This window comes from Cynocephalus volans, chromosome 2 (assembly GCF_027409185.1).
Source record: "Cynocephalus volans isolate mCynVol1 chromosome 2, mCynVol1.pri, whole genome shotgun sequence".
Lineage (NCBI taxonomy): Eukaryota > Metazoa > Chordata > Mammalia > Dermoptera > Cynocephalidae > Cynocephalus > Cynocephalus volans.
In genome coordinates, this window is record NC_084461.1 from 82,506,442 (window position 1) to 82,525,686 (window position 19,245).

General features: G+C 38.5%; 1 protein-coding gene across 2 annotated transcripts; it reads left to right on the forward strand.

Moving 5' to 3' along the window:
• The first annotated feature begins 9,370 nt into the window (after positions 1-9,370).
• On the forward strand, positions 9,371-18,743 carry RFESD (Rieske Fe-S domain containing). 2 transcript variants are annotated; one of them, XM_063088117.1, is made up of 4 exons: positions 9,371-9,441; positions 16,023-16,198; positions 16,307-16,341; positions 18,480-18,743. In XM_063088117.1, the coding sequence occupies exons 2-4, from the start codon at positions 16,024-16,026 to the stop codon at positions 18,741-18,743; spliced, it is 474 nt and encodes a 157-aa protein (XP_062944187.1). In that variant the 5' UTR covers positions 9,371-9,441; position 16,023. The 2 variants fall into 2 exon arrangements, with proteins under 2 accessions (XP_062944187.1, XP_062944188.1); XM_063088118.1 differs by lacking the exon at positions 9,371-9,441 and adding an exon at positions 15,452-15,469.
• The last annotated feature ends 502 nt before the right edge of the window (positions 18,744-19,245 follow it).

The window sequence follows — 19,245 nt, forward strand, 5'->3', positions numbered from 1 at the left end:
ATACAGAAGAGCTGAAAGAATAATACAAAAAGAACACCCACATATTCACTACTAAAATTCAACAGTTGTTAACATTTTGCCACATTTGCTTTTATGTATATATATATATATATATTGTTGTTGGCAGTGAATAACTCGAAAATTAGTTGCAGACATTGTGATATCATTACACTTCACTTCTAAATACTTGAGCATGCATCTCCTAAGATATTCTTATATAACCAAAAAAGCATTGTTACACAAGAAAACTAATAATCATTTCCCCCAATATCATCTAATACCTAGTCCATATTCAAATTTTCCCTTTTGTTCTCAGTGTAACTTGTATAGATTTTTTATTTTGAGCCAAAAATCTATCAACAGTTCACACATTGCATTTGATTGTTATATCTCTTTAATCTTTTATTCTAAAACAGTTTCCGTGACCTTTTTTAAAAAATGATATTGTGTTTTTTGAAGAGAACAAGCCAGTTGTCTTGTAGAATATTCCACATTCTGGATTTTTCTGAATATTTCCTATGGTATCTTCTCATTTATTTTTCTCTTCTCAGTACCTGCCAGAGCCTTTAAAATGTTAATGTACAAAATGAAAAAATGTACAAAAGGCTCCTTTTAGGAGCCTCTGTCATCTTCACAGTAACCCTTTCTTTGAGAATTGTCCCCACCTCTAACACACACACACACACACACCCAGCAGTAACATATGGACTTTGTAACCTCGCTTTCTTGGCTAGTTCATTAGAACCACCTCCTTGAAGATTAAGGCAGATATGACAAGTGGTTATAGAAATTTGGACAGATTTAAAGGAGGAGATGCTGGGAAAATCAGGATAGAGGACTCAAGAGTTTTTCAGTAAGTTCAAAAGTGATACAACTATTGTAGTTGCAGACACTGGTGAGGCCTACACCTCGAGGAAACGGGCAAGACCAATGTTGGGTTTTAGGGGTCTAGGAAAGGCACAACTAAGATGATATATATTAAAGTAGAGCCAGGCTGGCAAGTTATTGAACAGAGCAAATACAGGTCTGGCTCAGATGTTGGTCTAATGAAACGTTATTTCCTATTGGGATCATCGAACTAAAGGAAATTTTTTTAAACAGGGCATTTTTTGGGAAGACCTGGGAGTGGAGAGGGGGTTGCAGAAGACTAGGCTAGAAAGCAAGGATAAAGTAAAACAAAGGAAGGAAGGCACTCAGTTTTGACAAACAATGCACGTGGCAAAGAAAGAAAAAGACCAATTTAAGAAACAAATTAAACTGTTAGAAACTCAGCTGAACCTTCCTGGAAGGAATAGGAGCATTGCAGAGGGGACTGAGGCACTGCAGGCATATTCCATCAGGCAAGTCCCGAAACATAAGAATGTTCTGGAAAGCGGTGTCTTAAAGAACATACAGCAGAAGTACTGTTGCTCCTTAAGATCGGAAACCAGATTCAGAAGTATCAATAGAAGAGTGAGAGATGTGCCACAGGAGATATCCCAGGTGGAACAAATGAGCAATACTGGGAAGTCATCCCTAGGAAGCACTTGCATAAAACTAAGCAACTCCACAACAAAAGGGAGGGAAGTCAGCCACTGCTTTCAGGACTTAAAATGCTGCCCACAAGAGATGTGGAGACCCTAACACTAAACAATAGAGTTCAGCCTCCATGTGGCAATACACATGGCAGAAACACTAGCCTCAGAAAAGTGTTAGATGGGAACACATATCCCTTAGTCCTTGGGTTTCATGTGAAGGGACTTCAATCAGACTAACACTGGACTCTCTGCCCTGTTGGGGTTAGAGGGGCCCGATAAAAACAAAACAAACAACGGCAGCCTAAAAACAAAAACTTCTCCATATCTGGGTTCTAGGCCAATGTCTAGGGAGAAATTGAGGATCAGAGATTAAATCCTCTTGCAAGGTAAGCCCAGCGATATCAAAATCCAAAGAATGAAAGTTCAAAAATCAAAATTTCCTACACTTGCATGAAAAAATTAAAGCCTTTATCGATTTTTGATTCTATGTACTTCTCCCCTAGAGGGGTTCCTAGAGCTCTAGCTGTGGGCCCTTCAGCAGCTGCAGGCGCAGCCTGTCTCTCCCTGGAACAGGTTGTTCCTTTAGGACCACTGAGGTTCTATTTGCTCAATTCCCATTTTCTGATAAGCCTCACTCTTTTAAAGAGTTCAAAGTGTTAGACTGAATTAGATATCATGACAACACTAGCCTCTCAACTAATTCCCAAAGTTAGGAAACAAACCATTCTCTGTCCCTAGAGCAATTGACAAGCGAAGACGTAGTCCCAGAACCCAGTACTTGGTGTTGCCAAAGGCTCTAGCTTAGGCTTAGGGTCTGAGAGGAGAGAATCTTGGTCTTGATTTCCCCAGGATAGCTGTCAGTTGGTCAGTGCAAATAGTCCAAATCTACAGCCTGGGAAAGTAAACTCATTTGGGAGAAATCTTTTCATAAGAGGTTAATTTGGGCATCATATTTAAAAAATTTGGGTGGCAGGGAGAGAGCCATCCATGTGTTTATCTCAGATGGAAGCAATTGAATCATTCTGCCTTCCTGCAAGTTGAGAAATTTGCAGAAGAGGAGTGTCCAGTCTCCAGGTGTTTTCTCTTCTTATGGATTAAAAATGTCTCCATTGCCACTTCCATTCTCAGCTCTTGTACTTAATTGAGCAAGGTCTCTATCTATTGACATGGAGCTCTCTTGGGAGCATGTATTATCAGTCTCATGCCTCCGTGGCTGTTTTCATTGACTGGCTAAGCAATCTGCCTTGAGGTACACTTTCCCCAGCATCATCTTGACTCCACAGGATAGTATGTAGTGACTCTGAGCATGTGAACATACCACATTAATCCAACATTCGTCCCTCCACAGTTCTCTCTCTGGCCCAGAATGCAGAATGGAATTTGGAACAGCCCAGGTGGTGCTGCCTACCCACTCCTGTCACGGACAGTTTTCAGTTAGACACTCACTAGTGCTCTGTAGCACATGCAGTGCTCAGCTGCCTTGAAGTTTAAATGCAGCTGGGAGTAGAGCCAGGTGAAAATGTGGGGAGGGGCCCTCTTTAAAAAAAAAGAATATTTTTTTAAAAAGGTATGAAAGTGAATATTTATTTAAAAAGGGAATATAATCACAAAAGTACAAATATTAAAAAATTGACATAATAGCAAACATTAATTAATTAATTGCCTGACACACCTCTATAATACTCTCTGCCTACAATTTTTATCTCCCTACTCTTTAATCATCCTTTCACATGATAACAATTTTATGATAATATTTTATATAGAGAGAATAGAAAGCTAATTCGATCTTTCCTACTGCACAATAATCTCTTTTTAATTGGCAGGAAGTGTAGTTCTGGTATGAGTTTGTGTACTTTAAACATAGTAATTCTGATAAATTCTATTTCATGTAATTCACACCAAGAAAGACTTATGGTGTATTTATAATTTACATGAGGTATTGTTGAGCAAACCCCGTGTTTACTGTCAATGGGAACAGAGTCCTGTGCTTACAATTTTACCAAACATCTGATGATAGAATTTTCCTCAGACTAGTTTCTGGCTCCATTCATTTCGAATCTGGCTTCTCCTTCAGGACTCACACACTTCTCATGCCAGACACTACAGTCCACACACGTTTTGATAGAACCATGATCCCCATCTTTATGTGGGCATACAAGGAGAGTCATCACAGTGGGCAACAGGAGTATTCTTGGAAGCTATAAATCATACAAATATACCCCACTAAACCCAAACTAGATGTATTTCCAACTCAACTGTCCCTTAGCCAGATCCCCAAAATGCCTGCATGACAGAAGGAGAAGAGACAATAGTCTTGATCCGGTGGAGTTAAATTATCTTACTCTTACACATTTTACAAAAACATACGACCACTATTCCTCTCCCTCTTCTCTCCCCTTCCTGAAGAATTCAGTCCTAAAAACAGTAGATGTGACAGAGCAGGGTAGACATACATGCTAACTGGGGGGGATTATGGGGATGCAGGGATCACAGTAGCTTAGAGTGGGGTTCAGAGCCCCAGTGGGGTAGATGGTAGCAGCGCGGTGCAGTGAGGCAAGCTCCAAGCTGATGAGAAGGGGAAGAAGGGCAGCCCTGCAGGGGCTCAGATTCCAACCTCTGTGATGTTCTTGCATAACCTGAAGCTAATCAGGAGGAAACATCAGACTAACTGAGGAGCAGATTACAAAATAAATGGCCTATAATATTCAAAAATGTCAAGGTCATGAATGTTAAGAAAAAACTGAGGAACTGTCTCAGACTGAAGGAGGCCAAAGAGACATGACAACTAAATGCAAACTTGACTCTGAACTGGAGGCCAAAGAGACATGACAACTAAATGCAAACTTGATTCTGAACTGGATTTGAAGATAGTAACTTGCCAGTTGTAACTTCCTGATTTTGTTGGTTGTATTGTGGTTATGTAGAAGAGTGTCCTTGTTTGCAGGAAAAACACACTAAAGCACCAGAAGCTGATGGGGCATCAGATAGACCATATATTCTCAAATGGCTGTTGGGGGATAGAGTTTCCCTATACTGCTTTGCTGTATTTTTGTGTTTGTTCCTAAAGTATATATATATATTTATATATATATAGAGAGAGAGAGAGAGAGAGACAGAGAGAGAGACAGAGAGAGAGAGAGACAGAGAAAGAGAGAGAAAGAATGAGAGAGAGAGGATGACTATGTAAACACATTACACTGCTAGTATCCCTCAGGACCTCAGATCCTGTAAAGGGCCCCATGCATGTGAGGGGACTTAAAGCTTTAGTTTCATTAATATCACTACCTCTAATTGCAACAAACCTTACTCTACCTACTACTGTCTGAAAGACCAAAGTACCAAAAGACATTTTTCCTATTATTTAATTGTTGCCTTAGCTATGCCTGCTTTCCAAGGTCTTAGTGGCCTCCCTACCTCTGCTGAGACCCAACGGGCAGATGAATATGTTCTGAACATTGTTCAAGGTCAAGGAGCCTCAGCCTATACCCTGAAGCCCACAAGGCCTAAGGTCCTCTGGGCTGCACCTTTGCTGGGTCCACATAGCTCTGTGCATATTTGCTAAGCCTGGCTTGGTACAAATGGCCAGTGTTTTGTCTCAAACTCAGTGAGGACTACCTGGTGTTCACTGACCACACTCCCTTCTTCATGCCCCACTATGGTAAAGTGTTTATCATTTGTTTATGCCCAAGACTTGGAGTTCCACCAGGAAGTTAAAAATCAGGAGTAAACAGAAGTGTTTCAGCTCTTAAAATCTCCAGCCCTCATTCATTTCTCTTAATATGGTCAGCTCTGCCCCTTCCTTCTTCTCTCTACAGTTCTGTGTTTCTGCAGAGAGGGTACAATCTGGTCTGTTCTCTAAAGAGGACAGTTCTAAGGGAGAAGGCAGCAGTTTGGGTACACAAGTTTAATTCAGGAGACAATTAGCAAGTCCACTTGGCCACACATTTAAGCTACCCTCATTGAGATTTTTATAATTATAATATAGCTTACACTTTGCTCTCTTTCTGTATCTATCAATTGGTTCCAAACTCAGGCAGGAAACAAAGGTGTTATTGAGTTCTCTCAAAGTCCAACACAAATAAAAGATGATGGCACCTTCAGGGTGGTATTACAGATAAGGAAAGAAGCAGAACAATTTGAAATACATTTTAGACAGAGCAACTGACAGGACCCTGTGCTGAATTAGATATAGGGGGATATCAGGGAGTTCCTAAGACACCCCCCCCCCAATTCAAAGATTCACTAGAAAGATTCATGGGACTCATAGTTATGCTAAGATTATTACAGAGTAATAAATGTATAGTAAATATAATGTGTAGTAAAGATACACAGTTGGATCAAAAAGAAAAAGGACACAGGCAGAGTACAGAAGAATCCATGTACAGGCTGCCTATGCACTCTCCCTCCCATGAGGGGTCACACAGAGTGTACTCTCCTCCAGCAACAAAAATGCTGGACCATGTGTGCAATGTTTCCCAGGAAAGCCCATTAAAGACTCAGCACCCAAACTTTTTATTGAGGGCTGGTCACATAGGCACCTCTGCTTAGCAGGTACCAAGTTCCAGAGTCCCAGAAGGAAAGCAGGTTGTCAGCAAAGACCACATTGTTTGCACAAACAATTTAGGCCCAGTGAGTCACCTTTATTATTTAGGGAAAGTTTCATGTTAACATAATGAACTATTTACGAGCCAAGTTCCCAGATGCCAGCCAAGGGCCAACCTTGCCAGCAGACCTTTTTAAGGACAGCAATCTCAGGTCAGCTTTGTGAATTCTTTTCTTCACAGGGGGAATGAGGAACAGGGAGATGTCATGGGTGACATCCAACTTTCTACCTTAAGCCTGGAGATGGACGAATTTCACTTATGGAGCTGTAGGGGGCAAAGAAGTACAGGTTTATGGGAGAAAATAAGCATTTCAATTTTGAACCTAATGAAATTAGAGATAGCTGTGAGATATCAGGCTAAACTATGCTATGTTACAATAATAAACACCTTAAAAACTCAATACATTAAAACAATAAAAGTTTATTTCTTACTTAGGCTATATGTGGAAGTTGGGGAGTTGAAGGGAGTCTCTGTTCCACATAGTCACTCAGGGATCCAGGCTGGCAGGGGATCACCATCTAGAATGTTGCTAATTCTTGCAACAGAAGAAGGGGCAACAGGAGAAGCCTGCTGTCCGTTCTTTCATACTTCAGTCTAGGAGTGATGCACTGCATTTTCACCACTGCCCACTGACCAGAACTGGTCACACGGCGTCAACAAACTGTAAATGTGGCTGGAAAATGTGGGGTAGTAGATGGGATGTTTGGTGAACACCTCTGTTTCTGCCACATTATCTAGGTGAAAATATCAAGTAGGCATCCCAAGAAATGTTTATGCTGTGAAGACATTTATCTAGGTGTCACAAGCCATCCTCAATTTCTCATGATCTGAGTCCCAGTGGCCTAGTAAGGATAATGTTATTACCCTTTTCTGGTTTGAAGGAATAGGAAATCCAGATTGGTGGATACCCTTTGAACCTCCTTGTAGTGAAACTAGCAGCGCACAGGTGCCTTCACTAGCTCACAAGACAGACTTCGGCTTATGATTGAAGGCGGCTTTTTAACCTCTCTAAGAGGAAGGGCTTGGTGCCTGGAAAGCCTGCCTAAAAACAGCCTGATGCTCAGAGGAGGGAGGTGGCTGGGCTCACAAAGGCGAGAAAGGACACCTGATGCTATCTATACACGTAGATATTGACAGTCAAGATCACTGAGGAAAAGCTGGGGTTTTCTCACACCACAGGTACCACTAGGTGTCACTAGCAGGCCAAAGTTAGAAGCACGGGAAAGGAAAGGAAGAATGAATGGAAGAAGGAATGGAGGAAGATGCAAACTGGTTCTAAGGACAGAAGAGGTAGAAAGTGCTCCAAGATGGCCACAGGTAGAACTTAGTGGTAGCAGTGCCCACACTGTCTAGAACTGTTCTATTGCCAAAGAAAAAGTAAAATAACGGTAGGAATTATGAATTTTAATCAGAACTGCAATGGCTTTCAAATGGCCTTTATGGGTTCTTGCTATTACCTGCGCATGCATGGTTGCCTGCCTGAATATGTGTGTGCATCTGGGAAGTGGACAGAGGTAGTTTATTCTGTCCACTCCAAACATTTCATATTATCACATGAATAACCATATTAATACTTTTGGTAGAAATAAAAGAAAGTTTTCCTTCCTCTCATTCTTCTTGTGTATACGAGAGTACGCCAGAAAGTTCATGGAAAAATAGAATTAAAAGAAAATAAGAATCTTTCCATGCACTTTTTGACGTACTCTTGTATGTGCGTGTATATCTGCAGTCGATGAATCTAAGATGTGTCTTTTTTTAAAGCCCAGATTATACCAAAGCAAAAGGGGACTTTTCATTAAAAACGGCAAATTTTATTTAGTCCTTTGATGGCACAAGCTGGGGACTGCTAACACCCTCAATGTGCCAATAAAATAATTAGGAATGGCTAACGGAAAATGGAAATTATAATAAATCAAAATAAATAACCACTTTGCAAAGTGATGCATCAAAACTAGATGATTAATTTTTTTGAGTCAGGGAAACAAATGGTCAAAAGGAAAATTATCTCATAAAATCTTACTGATCACCCTAAAACTAATGAACAGAATAGTATCAGAAGAAACTAGCACTGGCAGCAAATGCATTATTCTGAGCTTCTCAACTTTTTACATGTCGAGGCACATAAAAAGAATTGCATTTATGTGGCACACTGGGGTAAATGGACAAGGCTCCTGGGTTTTTGCTGTTCCAGGACCTAGTGTCTGAGATCACTATGTCAGCATACCAAACACAAATTGTGATGTTCAACCTTGGGTTCACAATGGAATCACCTGGGAAATTCAAAAGGTATATTGGTTAACCCTCCTCCACTCAAGATTTTTATTTCATTGGTCTGCGGTGCACACTGGGCATCATGACTTTTAAAAACTCCCAGGCATTGCCAGGGTTAAGAACCCTTGCATTAGAAGATAGTCAAGGAAACTTTTAAAAACCGATCAGACTCACCCAGCTTCCAGCTCTGAACACAAATATGAGTTTTTGTTCTGTTTTTGTTTTTTAAAAGAGAAAAAAACAAAATCGCAAAGTTCAAAATATGAAGGGAAAACCCTCCATCTCCCTCCAAAGCAACCACTGTTAATATTCGTTTGATTTTTTTCAAAAAAAGTTTATGTACATACCCGCCTATTTTTGTCTTGAGAAATAATTTTTGCTTACACTAAAGAGAGCACACTACACACAGTATTCTGGGAGGGGTCTTCAAAAAATTCATGGAAAGATTTATATTATCTATTAATTCTATTTTCCCACGAACTTTTTGAAGGACTATCATATACTTTGCCTTTTAATTTTTATTACATCAATTTTATGGAATCTGTTGAGTATACAGTACTGCATGTATACTACTACAAGATAATTCACATCTGTCCTGTAATTTATTTCACCATTCCCCTGTGTTGATCACTTTAGCTATAATTATTCTTTCATTGCAATAAACATCTTTATACCTGGATTACAAGGATCGTGACGAACTCCCTGCAAATATTTTTATAGGGTAAATTCCTAGAAATGAGATAGCTGGGTGCATTTAAAATTCGGATAAATGTAGTGAGATCAACACCTGAAAAATAAATTGATGCCACCCACATTTGCCAAACAAACGACTAAGGCTGGCAGTTTGGAGGTGCTACCACAGAGCGGTCGGAGAGCTGTCACCATGAGGCCAGGTGACCCCGGGGGCGGGAGCTCTCGGGTCACGTGGACGGCTTCGCCCCGCCCCGCGAAGGCGCCGCGCGGGGGCTGCAGCTCTGGCTCGCGCAGTCGCATCACGCAGAGGCGGAGGCGGGCGGGTCTCGCGGAGGCGGAGCGAGAACTGGAGGACGGTAAGTTCTGTTCTCGCTACGCGAGGTTGGGCGGGGCTCGTGGGGCCAGCTGCTTCCGGCCGGGCCGCGGGCCTGCATTGGGGCTTCCGGCTGCGGTCGTGTGGCATCTGTTCTTGGCCGCTCAGAGCACTCCTCTTCCTGGGCTTCGGTTCGGCTTTTGTTAACGGTTAACTATCTAGAGCAGGCTCCCACCCAGACACAGGAGGCCCACCGAGCTTGTTCACCTTGACGAGGGCCGCACCCACGATCTGCCGCCTCTGGGAGGGCTAGCGGAGCGTTTTTAACAAGCTTGCCTGGCATTTGTGCGCTCTAAGATATAAAAGCTGCTCCAGGCTTTCTGCAGTCCCGGCTGTCCCACATTTTCGTCTCCTGGAGATGGGAGACTCCACTGCATCTGGACAGCCATGCTCATACTGTGTCTCTCCTGGGCGCTGCTCGATTTAACTGCAGACTGCCTTTCCTGAAATGCTAAATACGGCTTGAAGTCATGCTGGATAAACTGTCAGAGTTGGTAGGACCTTAGAGATGACACCTGGCTTGATTTGAGCGTTTCCCATGGCTAGGCCCTGCTCTGAACATTTGAAGTGTGTTGAAGCATTTATTCCTCACCACACCCCTATGTGGCAGGCCTTTCGTACAGAGGAGGAAGCTGCAGCACAGCGAGATAAAGCAACTTGCTCCAAGCACGCAGGAGGAATCGAACCCAGGTCGAGCTCACCTGTAGTCACGGATCTCATCAGACGGTGGTAGCGATTTCCAGAGAGGCTGCATGACTTTATTAAATTATTAGACAAATATTCAATTTTAAACGTTTGTGGACACACGCTTGCACATTAGGGTTCCTCAATTAAAAAAAAATTCAGGACCATCAACATATGTACGTCATCAGTATAAGTATCACATATATTACCAATATAAATCTTTGCTAAGAGGATTTTGTGCCTTCAGAATGGTTTCCTTTATTTAAAAAAGCCACATGGTTTTATAAATTTGTGGATGCTACCTAAGTGAAGATAATACCTACCCCTTGGCGGTTTTGAGAGGGTTAATGAGCTAATATATGCGAAGTGTCCAAGCAGTAGGCACCCGCTGAAGGAAAGCTAGTTTATTATTCTGCCATCCAAAGAGTTTCAAAAACTACTAAGGCATTTCTGTAACCTAAACCTAAAAGCAAGGGTGTCACCCTGGAGATAAGCATGCTAAAAATGTGGAGGCTAGGTCCCCCGACTTAGTAAAAGCACGCTAGTCATTGCTCAAGAGAAGCGACGAGTAAGTACGTTTAATTTCATATCTCTTTTTGTCTCCGGTGTCTTATAGAAACTTAAGTTAAAATATATTTTTTTAATTCAACCTGAGTATATTCTCTGTGTTGGAAAGGTATCTTATAGCAACTGAGGATCCATTTAGCTAATTTTAATTTTATATTGGCATTAGCACCTTTAGAAACCTAATTTTAGGGACAGGCCAAAAATTTTTCTTGAAGAGAATTGTGGAAGAGAAGAGCTAAGTTTTTCAGAAGGAAGTTTTCATCTAACCCTCAAACGGTAAATTGTTGAATTTTTCTTTCTTTTATTCAGTTAAGATTCTATCTTAAAAGCAGACTCAAAAATAGAGGAAATGTGTGGAAGTATATGAATAGTTCATCAAAGTTACAGTAACTAAGGTGAACACATGGGCTCTTGTCTGAATGGACCATGATATTCACAATATTTAATTAAGAATAATATGGGTATAAATTATAAAGTCTTTAGATATCATAAATAAATAGTACCATTTATGATGCATAGAGAAAACTATTATTTGAAGGATGAGATAATACTTTCCTAAGCAAAATACAGGGCTGTAATCTTAGTTCTCTGAAACCTTTATCATTTAGGACCAGCCTTCTCTGCTCATTTCTTATCAGCCTCTTCAAAAGTTCACTGCAGTTAGTCTTCACTGGAGGCTAACTCTGCGAAGACTATGTTTGAAGAGATCAAAGTTTGGAGGAAGGACTGTATTTGGTTCTCATTTATTTGGGAGTCAGGAGAACTTAATTAACTTTTTAAAATTATTTTTTAAAAATTAACGTGTTAGTCTACATCTTTTGTAGTATATCCTTTCTAGTTTTTGCCTGGAAAAAAAAATAGAACTATTCATGTACTTTCTCCTCTGAAATGCTAAATACGGCTTGAAGTCATGCTGTATAAACTGTCAGAGTTGGTACTATTTCAAAAGTTTCTGCCAACTTTTGAAATAAGCTGTACGAATTCTCAAATACTTCATTCATGACCTATGCACAGGGAGATATAGATATTCTCTGAGCATGGAAAGTTCAATTTTAGCCCCTTAGATTTTGGATCATTTGCTATATAAATATAAAGGAGGATACAACTGAAATAAAGGAGTAATTTTAAATATAAGAACTAAATATTTTGAGACTTTAAGAAATTTTATGTTTATTACCTTGCTTTTTTTTTAAAATATGAGTTTATTCTATATACATGTTTCTGTGAATAATATATTGTTTGGTTTTGCCTGTTTCTGCACTTGATAAAAATGGAAGCATACTTTGAATTCTTTATAATTTTTAAAAATTTGAAGTTATGTTTTTGAAACAACTTGATGTAGTGATACATTTTTCACTGTTACATGGCATTCCATTGAATGAATATGTAAGGATACTTCAAAAAGTTTGTGTAAAATGGAATTAAAAGATAATACAATCTTTCCATGAAATTTTTGAAGCCTCTTTGTACAAATTATCCATTCTATTGTTGATAGGTTTTGAGTTCTTGTCCTCTGCTGTTGTAACCATTCTTGTGTATTTTTCCTGGTGTATCTGTACACATTCCTCTGGCATGTACCTAGAGATTGATTATTGGGTGGTGAATATGTTCAGCTTTACTAGGTCATGCCAAACTGTGGTAGCACTAATTGAATTCATTACTAGCAGTTGCTCCATATTCTCGCCAATACTTGGTATAATTTTTTTCCAGTCTAGTGAATGGAAAATAGTATCCCATTTGTGTCTTTGCTTTGCAGTTCCCTTGCACTTTCCTACAAATGAGGTTGAGCCTCTTTATATATGATGACTGGCCATTCAGATTGCCTCATCTGTGAAATCTTTTTTCATGTCTTTGACCCATTTTTCTGTGGTTATTTGGCATTTTCTTATTGCTCATTAGTTCTTTATATATTCAGAATCTTAATCCTTTGTCGGCCATATGTGTTGCAAATTCCACATTTCTTTCCTTTCTTTTTCTTCAGCCTATCCCCCCTTCTTTCAGTTCATTTGTTCCCATTTTTCTTGTCATTATTGCCCTTCTGTCCGTTTTGTCACAAATGTGATAAAGACTGCACACCCAACTCTGAAAGTAAATACTACCACCTGAGCAATTGGTATACTTTGAGTACCTGCCAAAATCAAATAAAGTCAAATGACTGTGTAGAGATACAGTATTCCAACCTCTTGTCAGCCACAGCTAACTTAGAAAATGATAGCTGTGGTTTTCTTTGCCTTTTCTTAAGAACAATGTGTTTTTGCTTTTTTATTGTGAGATAAGTTTTGAAACAGCATATGTATTATTTTATTCATTTTTTTTAAGTAACCAGGTTAGAGAAAGGATTAAAAATACAAACTTCAGAGTACAAATTTGACATCCCTATAATTTTCTAAGCTTGCTTTGTGTAATGCTTCCCTTTATCCATTGAATTGAAAGCTCCTGACTGTCTCCCATCTACACACACACACACACACACACACACACACACATCCCTCTACCTACACCTCAGTTTTAGAACCCAGGTTTACAATTTATCTATCTGTCTTTCACAGGGCTCAGAACTACTCCTCTCAAAATAGTGGCCTATAAATTCTTTCTTTCCAAAAGTTACTCCTGACACACTTGCATAGACATTTTACTCCTAAATAATAATTTCTGTTTTATAAACTTAATTTTCCTTCTAACATTTTAAAACTTTCAACCAGTCATACAGGATTAAATAAATATTTAGAGATGCCATCAGTAAAGTTCTCTGCAGAAGACTTGCAGCCACTTCACACTTCCATGAACAAATTTTCCCTCGTTGGGAGGGAATTGGGTCCATAGTTTGTAACCATTCTATGCTAGGTACACCAAGGTCCAACTGCCCCTTTTAAAGAAGTTGGCTTTACAAGGGTACTTCAAAAAGTTCATGGGAAAATGGAATCGAAAGATAAGATGAATCTTTCCATGTATTTTTTGAAGACTTCTCGTATTTTGTCTTTGTTTTATGTAAAATGTTAACCTAAGACTTGAATGAAATTAAAATGATAGGTTTCTGTTGATCAAGGAAATGTACATTGTCATTCTTATAACTTCCCATGAAATAAGACAATATTACTGTATTTGAAGAGGGTGTGGATTATGAAAGATCATCTTCCTAAAATTAGAATATTTATTTGAAGTTGCCATATGATTTATAATTTTGTTAAATACCCTAAATTGTAGACAAGTGTATGTGTGTTTAATATCAAGGGCATTCCATGGCAAACTTCTTAATGTTTAATAGCAGCTGAGTCTCTACAACTAACATGGACCATCACTTTGATTCACTTTCTTTCCTTTTGCATATGTAATTTTTTACCTTGCATTAAGGCAGAGTTGGATACCTCTCAAGTTTTTTATTTTTCCCATCTTTTGATTTTTTTTTCCTTTATGCTTTTGTATTTGCTGTTCCTTCAGTATGGAAATCTCTTCTCCCAGCTCTTAGCATGTCTAGTTCATTTGCATTTTGGGGGTTTCAGCTCAACTGTCATCTCAGTTACCTTACCAGCCCATTCTTTGCAAAATTGCCTCCTCCTGTCACATAGCGGATGTTCAGAAAATATATAGAAAATGAATGATCTTCTCTAAACAGGAAGGAAAACTTTGCAGAAGGAGAATCTGAAGATCCATTGTTGAAAGTTTTCTTTTTATTCTGTAATTCTGCTGTGCTAAAGATTATTGTCAGTAGCCACTCCTTGAGAATTTTTGCTGTTTGCTTTTTAAAACATGTATTCCTTCCTAAATAGGTTACAAAGAAACTTGTTCATCCATGTCCCAAAGACAAAAGTAGGTTATGATTAGGTGCTACCATGAACCCTTAATTTCTGCCGTCTGTCATAACCTTTAATATCTGTCATACAATAAAGGAGTTGAAGTAGCACTTCTCCAAGATAATGGTCCAGATACATAGGGATCTCATGCCTGAATGTGATAGGCAGCCCCTCTCCTGTCCATCCACATTGTGGAGTGAGCCTGCCTTATGCCAGTTGCAGGGCTGGATGTTGTCCAAATGGTTCAAGATTCCCATTCTCCGGCAGAGAGCAGAAACCATGCAGGAATATCCAATAATATACTTATTAGGAAATAAATGAAAAAGCAAGACTCTTTGGTATCAATTTCTGTCCTGTGATTTTTATTTATGTGCAGATATTCAAAATAAGATCTTTTCTAGAGGAAAAACTTTTTTTTGGTTAACCCTAAGATAAGATAATACATGTTCTTTATACTTTTTGAAAGTTATTGTCAAAACCACCACATTCTCTGTCCTGAGACAGGGAGAAAAAGCAGGAAAGTGTCCAGAAACTTTGGGATAGCAACTTCTATCTCTAATGGAAATATGTTAGAAATAATAGTATAGATTTGGGATTAGGAGCGGAGAAAGAATAAATATAAAAATTCTTGGCAAAACAGGATATATAGTTTTACTACAAAACTACCATATAAAACAAAACTTGGATGCTCCTATATGGGACCCTCAGCAAAATCTTCTATATGAGGCCTGAAACCCTGACACTGATATTATTTGATGTTTCCTTCTCACATGGAATGAGCAGAATGTGACTGTATTCTTAAAGTATACAGAAGGTCTCTGGGCCACTTTCAAAGAAGTAGGCTGAGTATCTGTACTGAGAAAAAAATGTATTTAGAATACCTACAAATTTTTCTCTATAAATTAAGGAGAAAGTCATCTCTTTGGATGCCCAAAATAAGGCAGAAGAAAGTAACAATTTCTGTCTCAGGTAAGAAAATGAAAGTTATTAATTCATATTTATCCCCTCTTGCTAGAATAATTATTTGGTTGTGCCTTTAAGAGTTGGCTATGTACTCTAGGCAAAGCCAAGAGAGGCATGTCAGCCATAGGGCCCAAGACAATTCAGACTATCAAAGACTACTTTCAGCAGAAGGCTGAAAACATTGTAGATAATAACCAGATGTTTAGTATTGAATTTGATAGGGAATAAAAGGGTAGTGAAACTTTAGTCTCTGTGTTTTCGGAGTTCTGAAATTTCCATCTTAAGTATTGAAATGAATCTAATACAAGTATAGCCTTAGGGTGGGGAGTACTCTCTAATTTTGGCAGATTTTAAGAGAGGCTAACTCAAAGTAATGACTAACTGTAATCCAGTATTTATGTTCTATTTCATATAGCTACAGAAAAATGCCTGCATTAGTCTTGAGAAACCCAGACTACTTTTATGATTATCTCTGAGTTAATGTGTAACCAAACTACTGAAGACCACTTGCAATTTTCTTTCTTTTTTCTTTTTTCTTTTATTTTGATTATTCGACTAGCATGGATATTGATGACTCTGTACAGGATCCTGAAAAGAAGGAATATTCTTCTGTCCGTGTTGGCAGAGAAGATGACATTAAAAAATCTGAAAGAATGACAGCTGTTGTCCATGATAGAGAAGTGGTCATTTTCTACCACAAAGGAGAATATCATGCTATGGATATTCGCTGCTATCGTGAGATTTTTTACTTTTCATTTGTAAAATTTGTATTTATTTACTAGCTAAAAAACTATCAAAGTTCAGTTTTTTTAGTGACCAGATGTAATATTTAATTCTTTTCAGATTCAGGAGGACCTTTACATTTGGGAGACATAGAGGTACGTAAAATTAAATGTGTTTTCAAGGATGTCAGATATTTCCTATTTGTATTCTTATTACTTTATTTCATTCTTTATTCAAAAGTATATTTGGGTTTGAACTCTATTTTAACACTTTGATATCATTGCCATTATCCTAGGTGTTCACAATCCTACAATGTAAGCAAACCCATTTCACAGATAATTATGAGAAATATGCATGTCTTTTGACCTAGCAATTATACTCTGAGATATCAATCCTAGGGATATAATTGCACAAATGTTTAAAAATATATATATAGAAAGGTTTATTGTAGCATTACTTATTATAATGAAAAATTGGATGTTAAACGTTTTAACAATAGGAAACTGGTTAAATAAATTATGATACAGCCATGCTATGGAATACTGTGCCACTATTAAATTAACGAGGCAGACCCATATGTGTTGGTATGGAGGGATGTCAACAATATATTTGTGAATGAAGAAAGCAAGTTGTAGAATAATAGGTCTAATGAGATCCCATTTTTAATTAAAAAATATTCACTTTTTACTTTAAACACTCTGCATAATTTGTATTTTTTATAATGAGTATATATTACTCATAATGTAATAAAAACATATAGATATATATCTAGATATTTTTTAACTTGGAGATTCAGATATATAGATATATTCTTAAAAGAAAGAAACCACACTTTGAAGTCTAACCTAAGGAGGAATGGGGGGAATTGCCTTTGCTTCCTTGCATTCCAAAACTAGTTGCCTAATTTCTTGTTTCCTGCTTTATGAAACTGATCTCTCCCCTCCTCCCCCTCCCTCCTCCCCCTTCCCCTCTCCCCTCCCTCTCCCCTCCCTCTCCCCTCCCTCTCCCCTCCCTCTCCCCTCCCTCTCCCCTCTCCCTTCTCCCCTCCCTCTCCCCTCCCTCTCCCCTCTCCCCTCTCCCCTCTCCCCTCTCCCCTCTCCCTTCTCCCTCCCCTCTCTCTCCCCTCTCTCTCCCCTCTCTCTCCCCTCTCTCTCCTCTCTCTCTCCCCTCTCTCTCCCCTCTCTCTCCCCTCTCTCTCCCCTCTCTCTCCCCTCTCTCTCCCCTCTCTCTCTCTAACTGGTACAAAGTACAAATTTGAACTTAGAGTTTCACTCTCTCTACACTTGATATCCACGTGGTTCTACACCTGTCCTCATGTTAAAGGACATATTTGTGTTGAAATTATGAAAATGTGAATTTTGCTAACAGTTGCATAAGGTTACAAATCAGTGTTCCTGCACTTCTGGTATAGCAACATTGGTGTCACCTGGGAGCTTCTTAGACTTGCAGAATCTTTGGCCCCAGATCTAGGCCTACTGAAATTAAACAGATAGATCTGCATTTAGACAAGATCCAGGTGATTCCTGTGCTCTTTAAAGTTTGAGAAGCACTTCATTAAGACAATTTAAAACTTGGGAATTAACTATTTTGGATCACAAATTGCTCTTCAATTAACATATGCACTCATACCTTTAGTAACTCCTCTTAAATTTATATTTGAGACTTAACAATTCTTCCAGCAGCTGGCGAAAATTTCTTTAGAAGCACTTGAAGCTGATTATTGCTCCCCATCACCAAAACCTCCTTATTTGCTTGCGAAGAATGAGACGTTTGAACATGTAGAATTAATTATTGGCTTTAAATCACGTTGTTCTGTACACTTTCTTACCAGTACCTGTAAAACTATCTGTGTTGAGATATCATCCTACTTATGTACTTGTTTAATAATTTTGATTTAATTTTCATTTGTACTTGTTTACTATTTGAATAAATAGTTCTTGGAAAAAAACAAAAAAAAAAAGAAGCACTTGAAGGCCCATTTCTGTCAAGGAAATGACATTAACATCTAATAGATAACAGCACAAGCTGCAGTCACACGGTATAGTTGCCTGAAGCAAGACATCTTCTCATAGAGCTCTAACTTACTGGGTTTCTCACCAAATGCAGAAAGGACTTGATGACTGTTCCCAGATTAGTATCCTCCTTATGCTGAATAATTTGTAAATGGGAGGAAAAAAGATAAGCTAGACTATTCTTTAACCTGGTTATTCTGTAGTAGATTTTGTTCTGAGTCTGAGGTTTATCGTGAACATTTGAAATGTCACACTATTAAATCAGTTATATTCTTCCCCAGGATTTCGATGGACGACCATGTATAGTTTGCCCCTGGCATAAATACAAAATTACTCTGGCAACAGGAGAAGGACTGTATCAGTCTATAAACCCTAAAGATCCATCAGCAAAACCCAAGTGGTGCTCCAAAGGAGTAAAGCAAAGGATTCATACAGTGACAGTGGACAATGGGAATATTTATGTGACTCTTTCTAATGAACCTTTTAATTGTGACTCTGATTTCTATAACACTGGAGACTTCAAAGTAATTCAGAGCTCTTCATGATAAAAGAATATGGCAGTGAAAAGTGTTGTGTATGTTTGAAAATATTTTTAGAGTAATTGCTTCAGTACCAAAGATGATGAATTTTTCCCAACATAGGCACAACTATTACTTGCCTTTAATAAACATATAAATTTGAGAGGTTTAAAAGCACATGTATGTAGGATGATGTAAGGATTATGATCAGGATCTATAGAATACATTTCAATCAATCCTCTGAATTGACTGGAACCTGAAGGTTATAGGTTTGGGATGTCCAATTTAAGAAGGATGAAAATTATTTGGAGTAACCAAAATGAATAATAGGTAAAAAGTAAGATTTAGGAGGAAAAAACTTTAATAGAGGAAAAAATATCCTTATTTGATATAGCAGAGTTTATTCTGGAAAAGTTTTAATATGTACAAAGTAAACAGAATAGTATAATGAATCTCCATCTCTCAACTTAAAGTTATCAGCATTCTTTTATTCTTGTTTTGTTGATACCTCCATGGATTCCCCACCTCC

Excerpts from the sequence above, each read along its gene's own strand:
- RFESD (XM_063088117.1), top strand. The coding sequence starts at position 16,024 with ATGGATATTGATGACTCTGTACAGGATCCTGAAAAGAAGGAATATTCT. Across the intron at positions 16,199-16,306 it reads TATGGATATTCGCTGCTATC|ATTCAGGAGGACCTTTACAT; the intron begins GTGAGATTTTTT and ends AATTCTTTTCAG. Across the intron at positions 16,342-18,479 it reads TACATTTGGGAGACATAGAG|GATTTCGATGGACGACCATG; the intron begins GTACGTAAAATT and ends ATTCTTCCCCAG.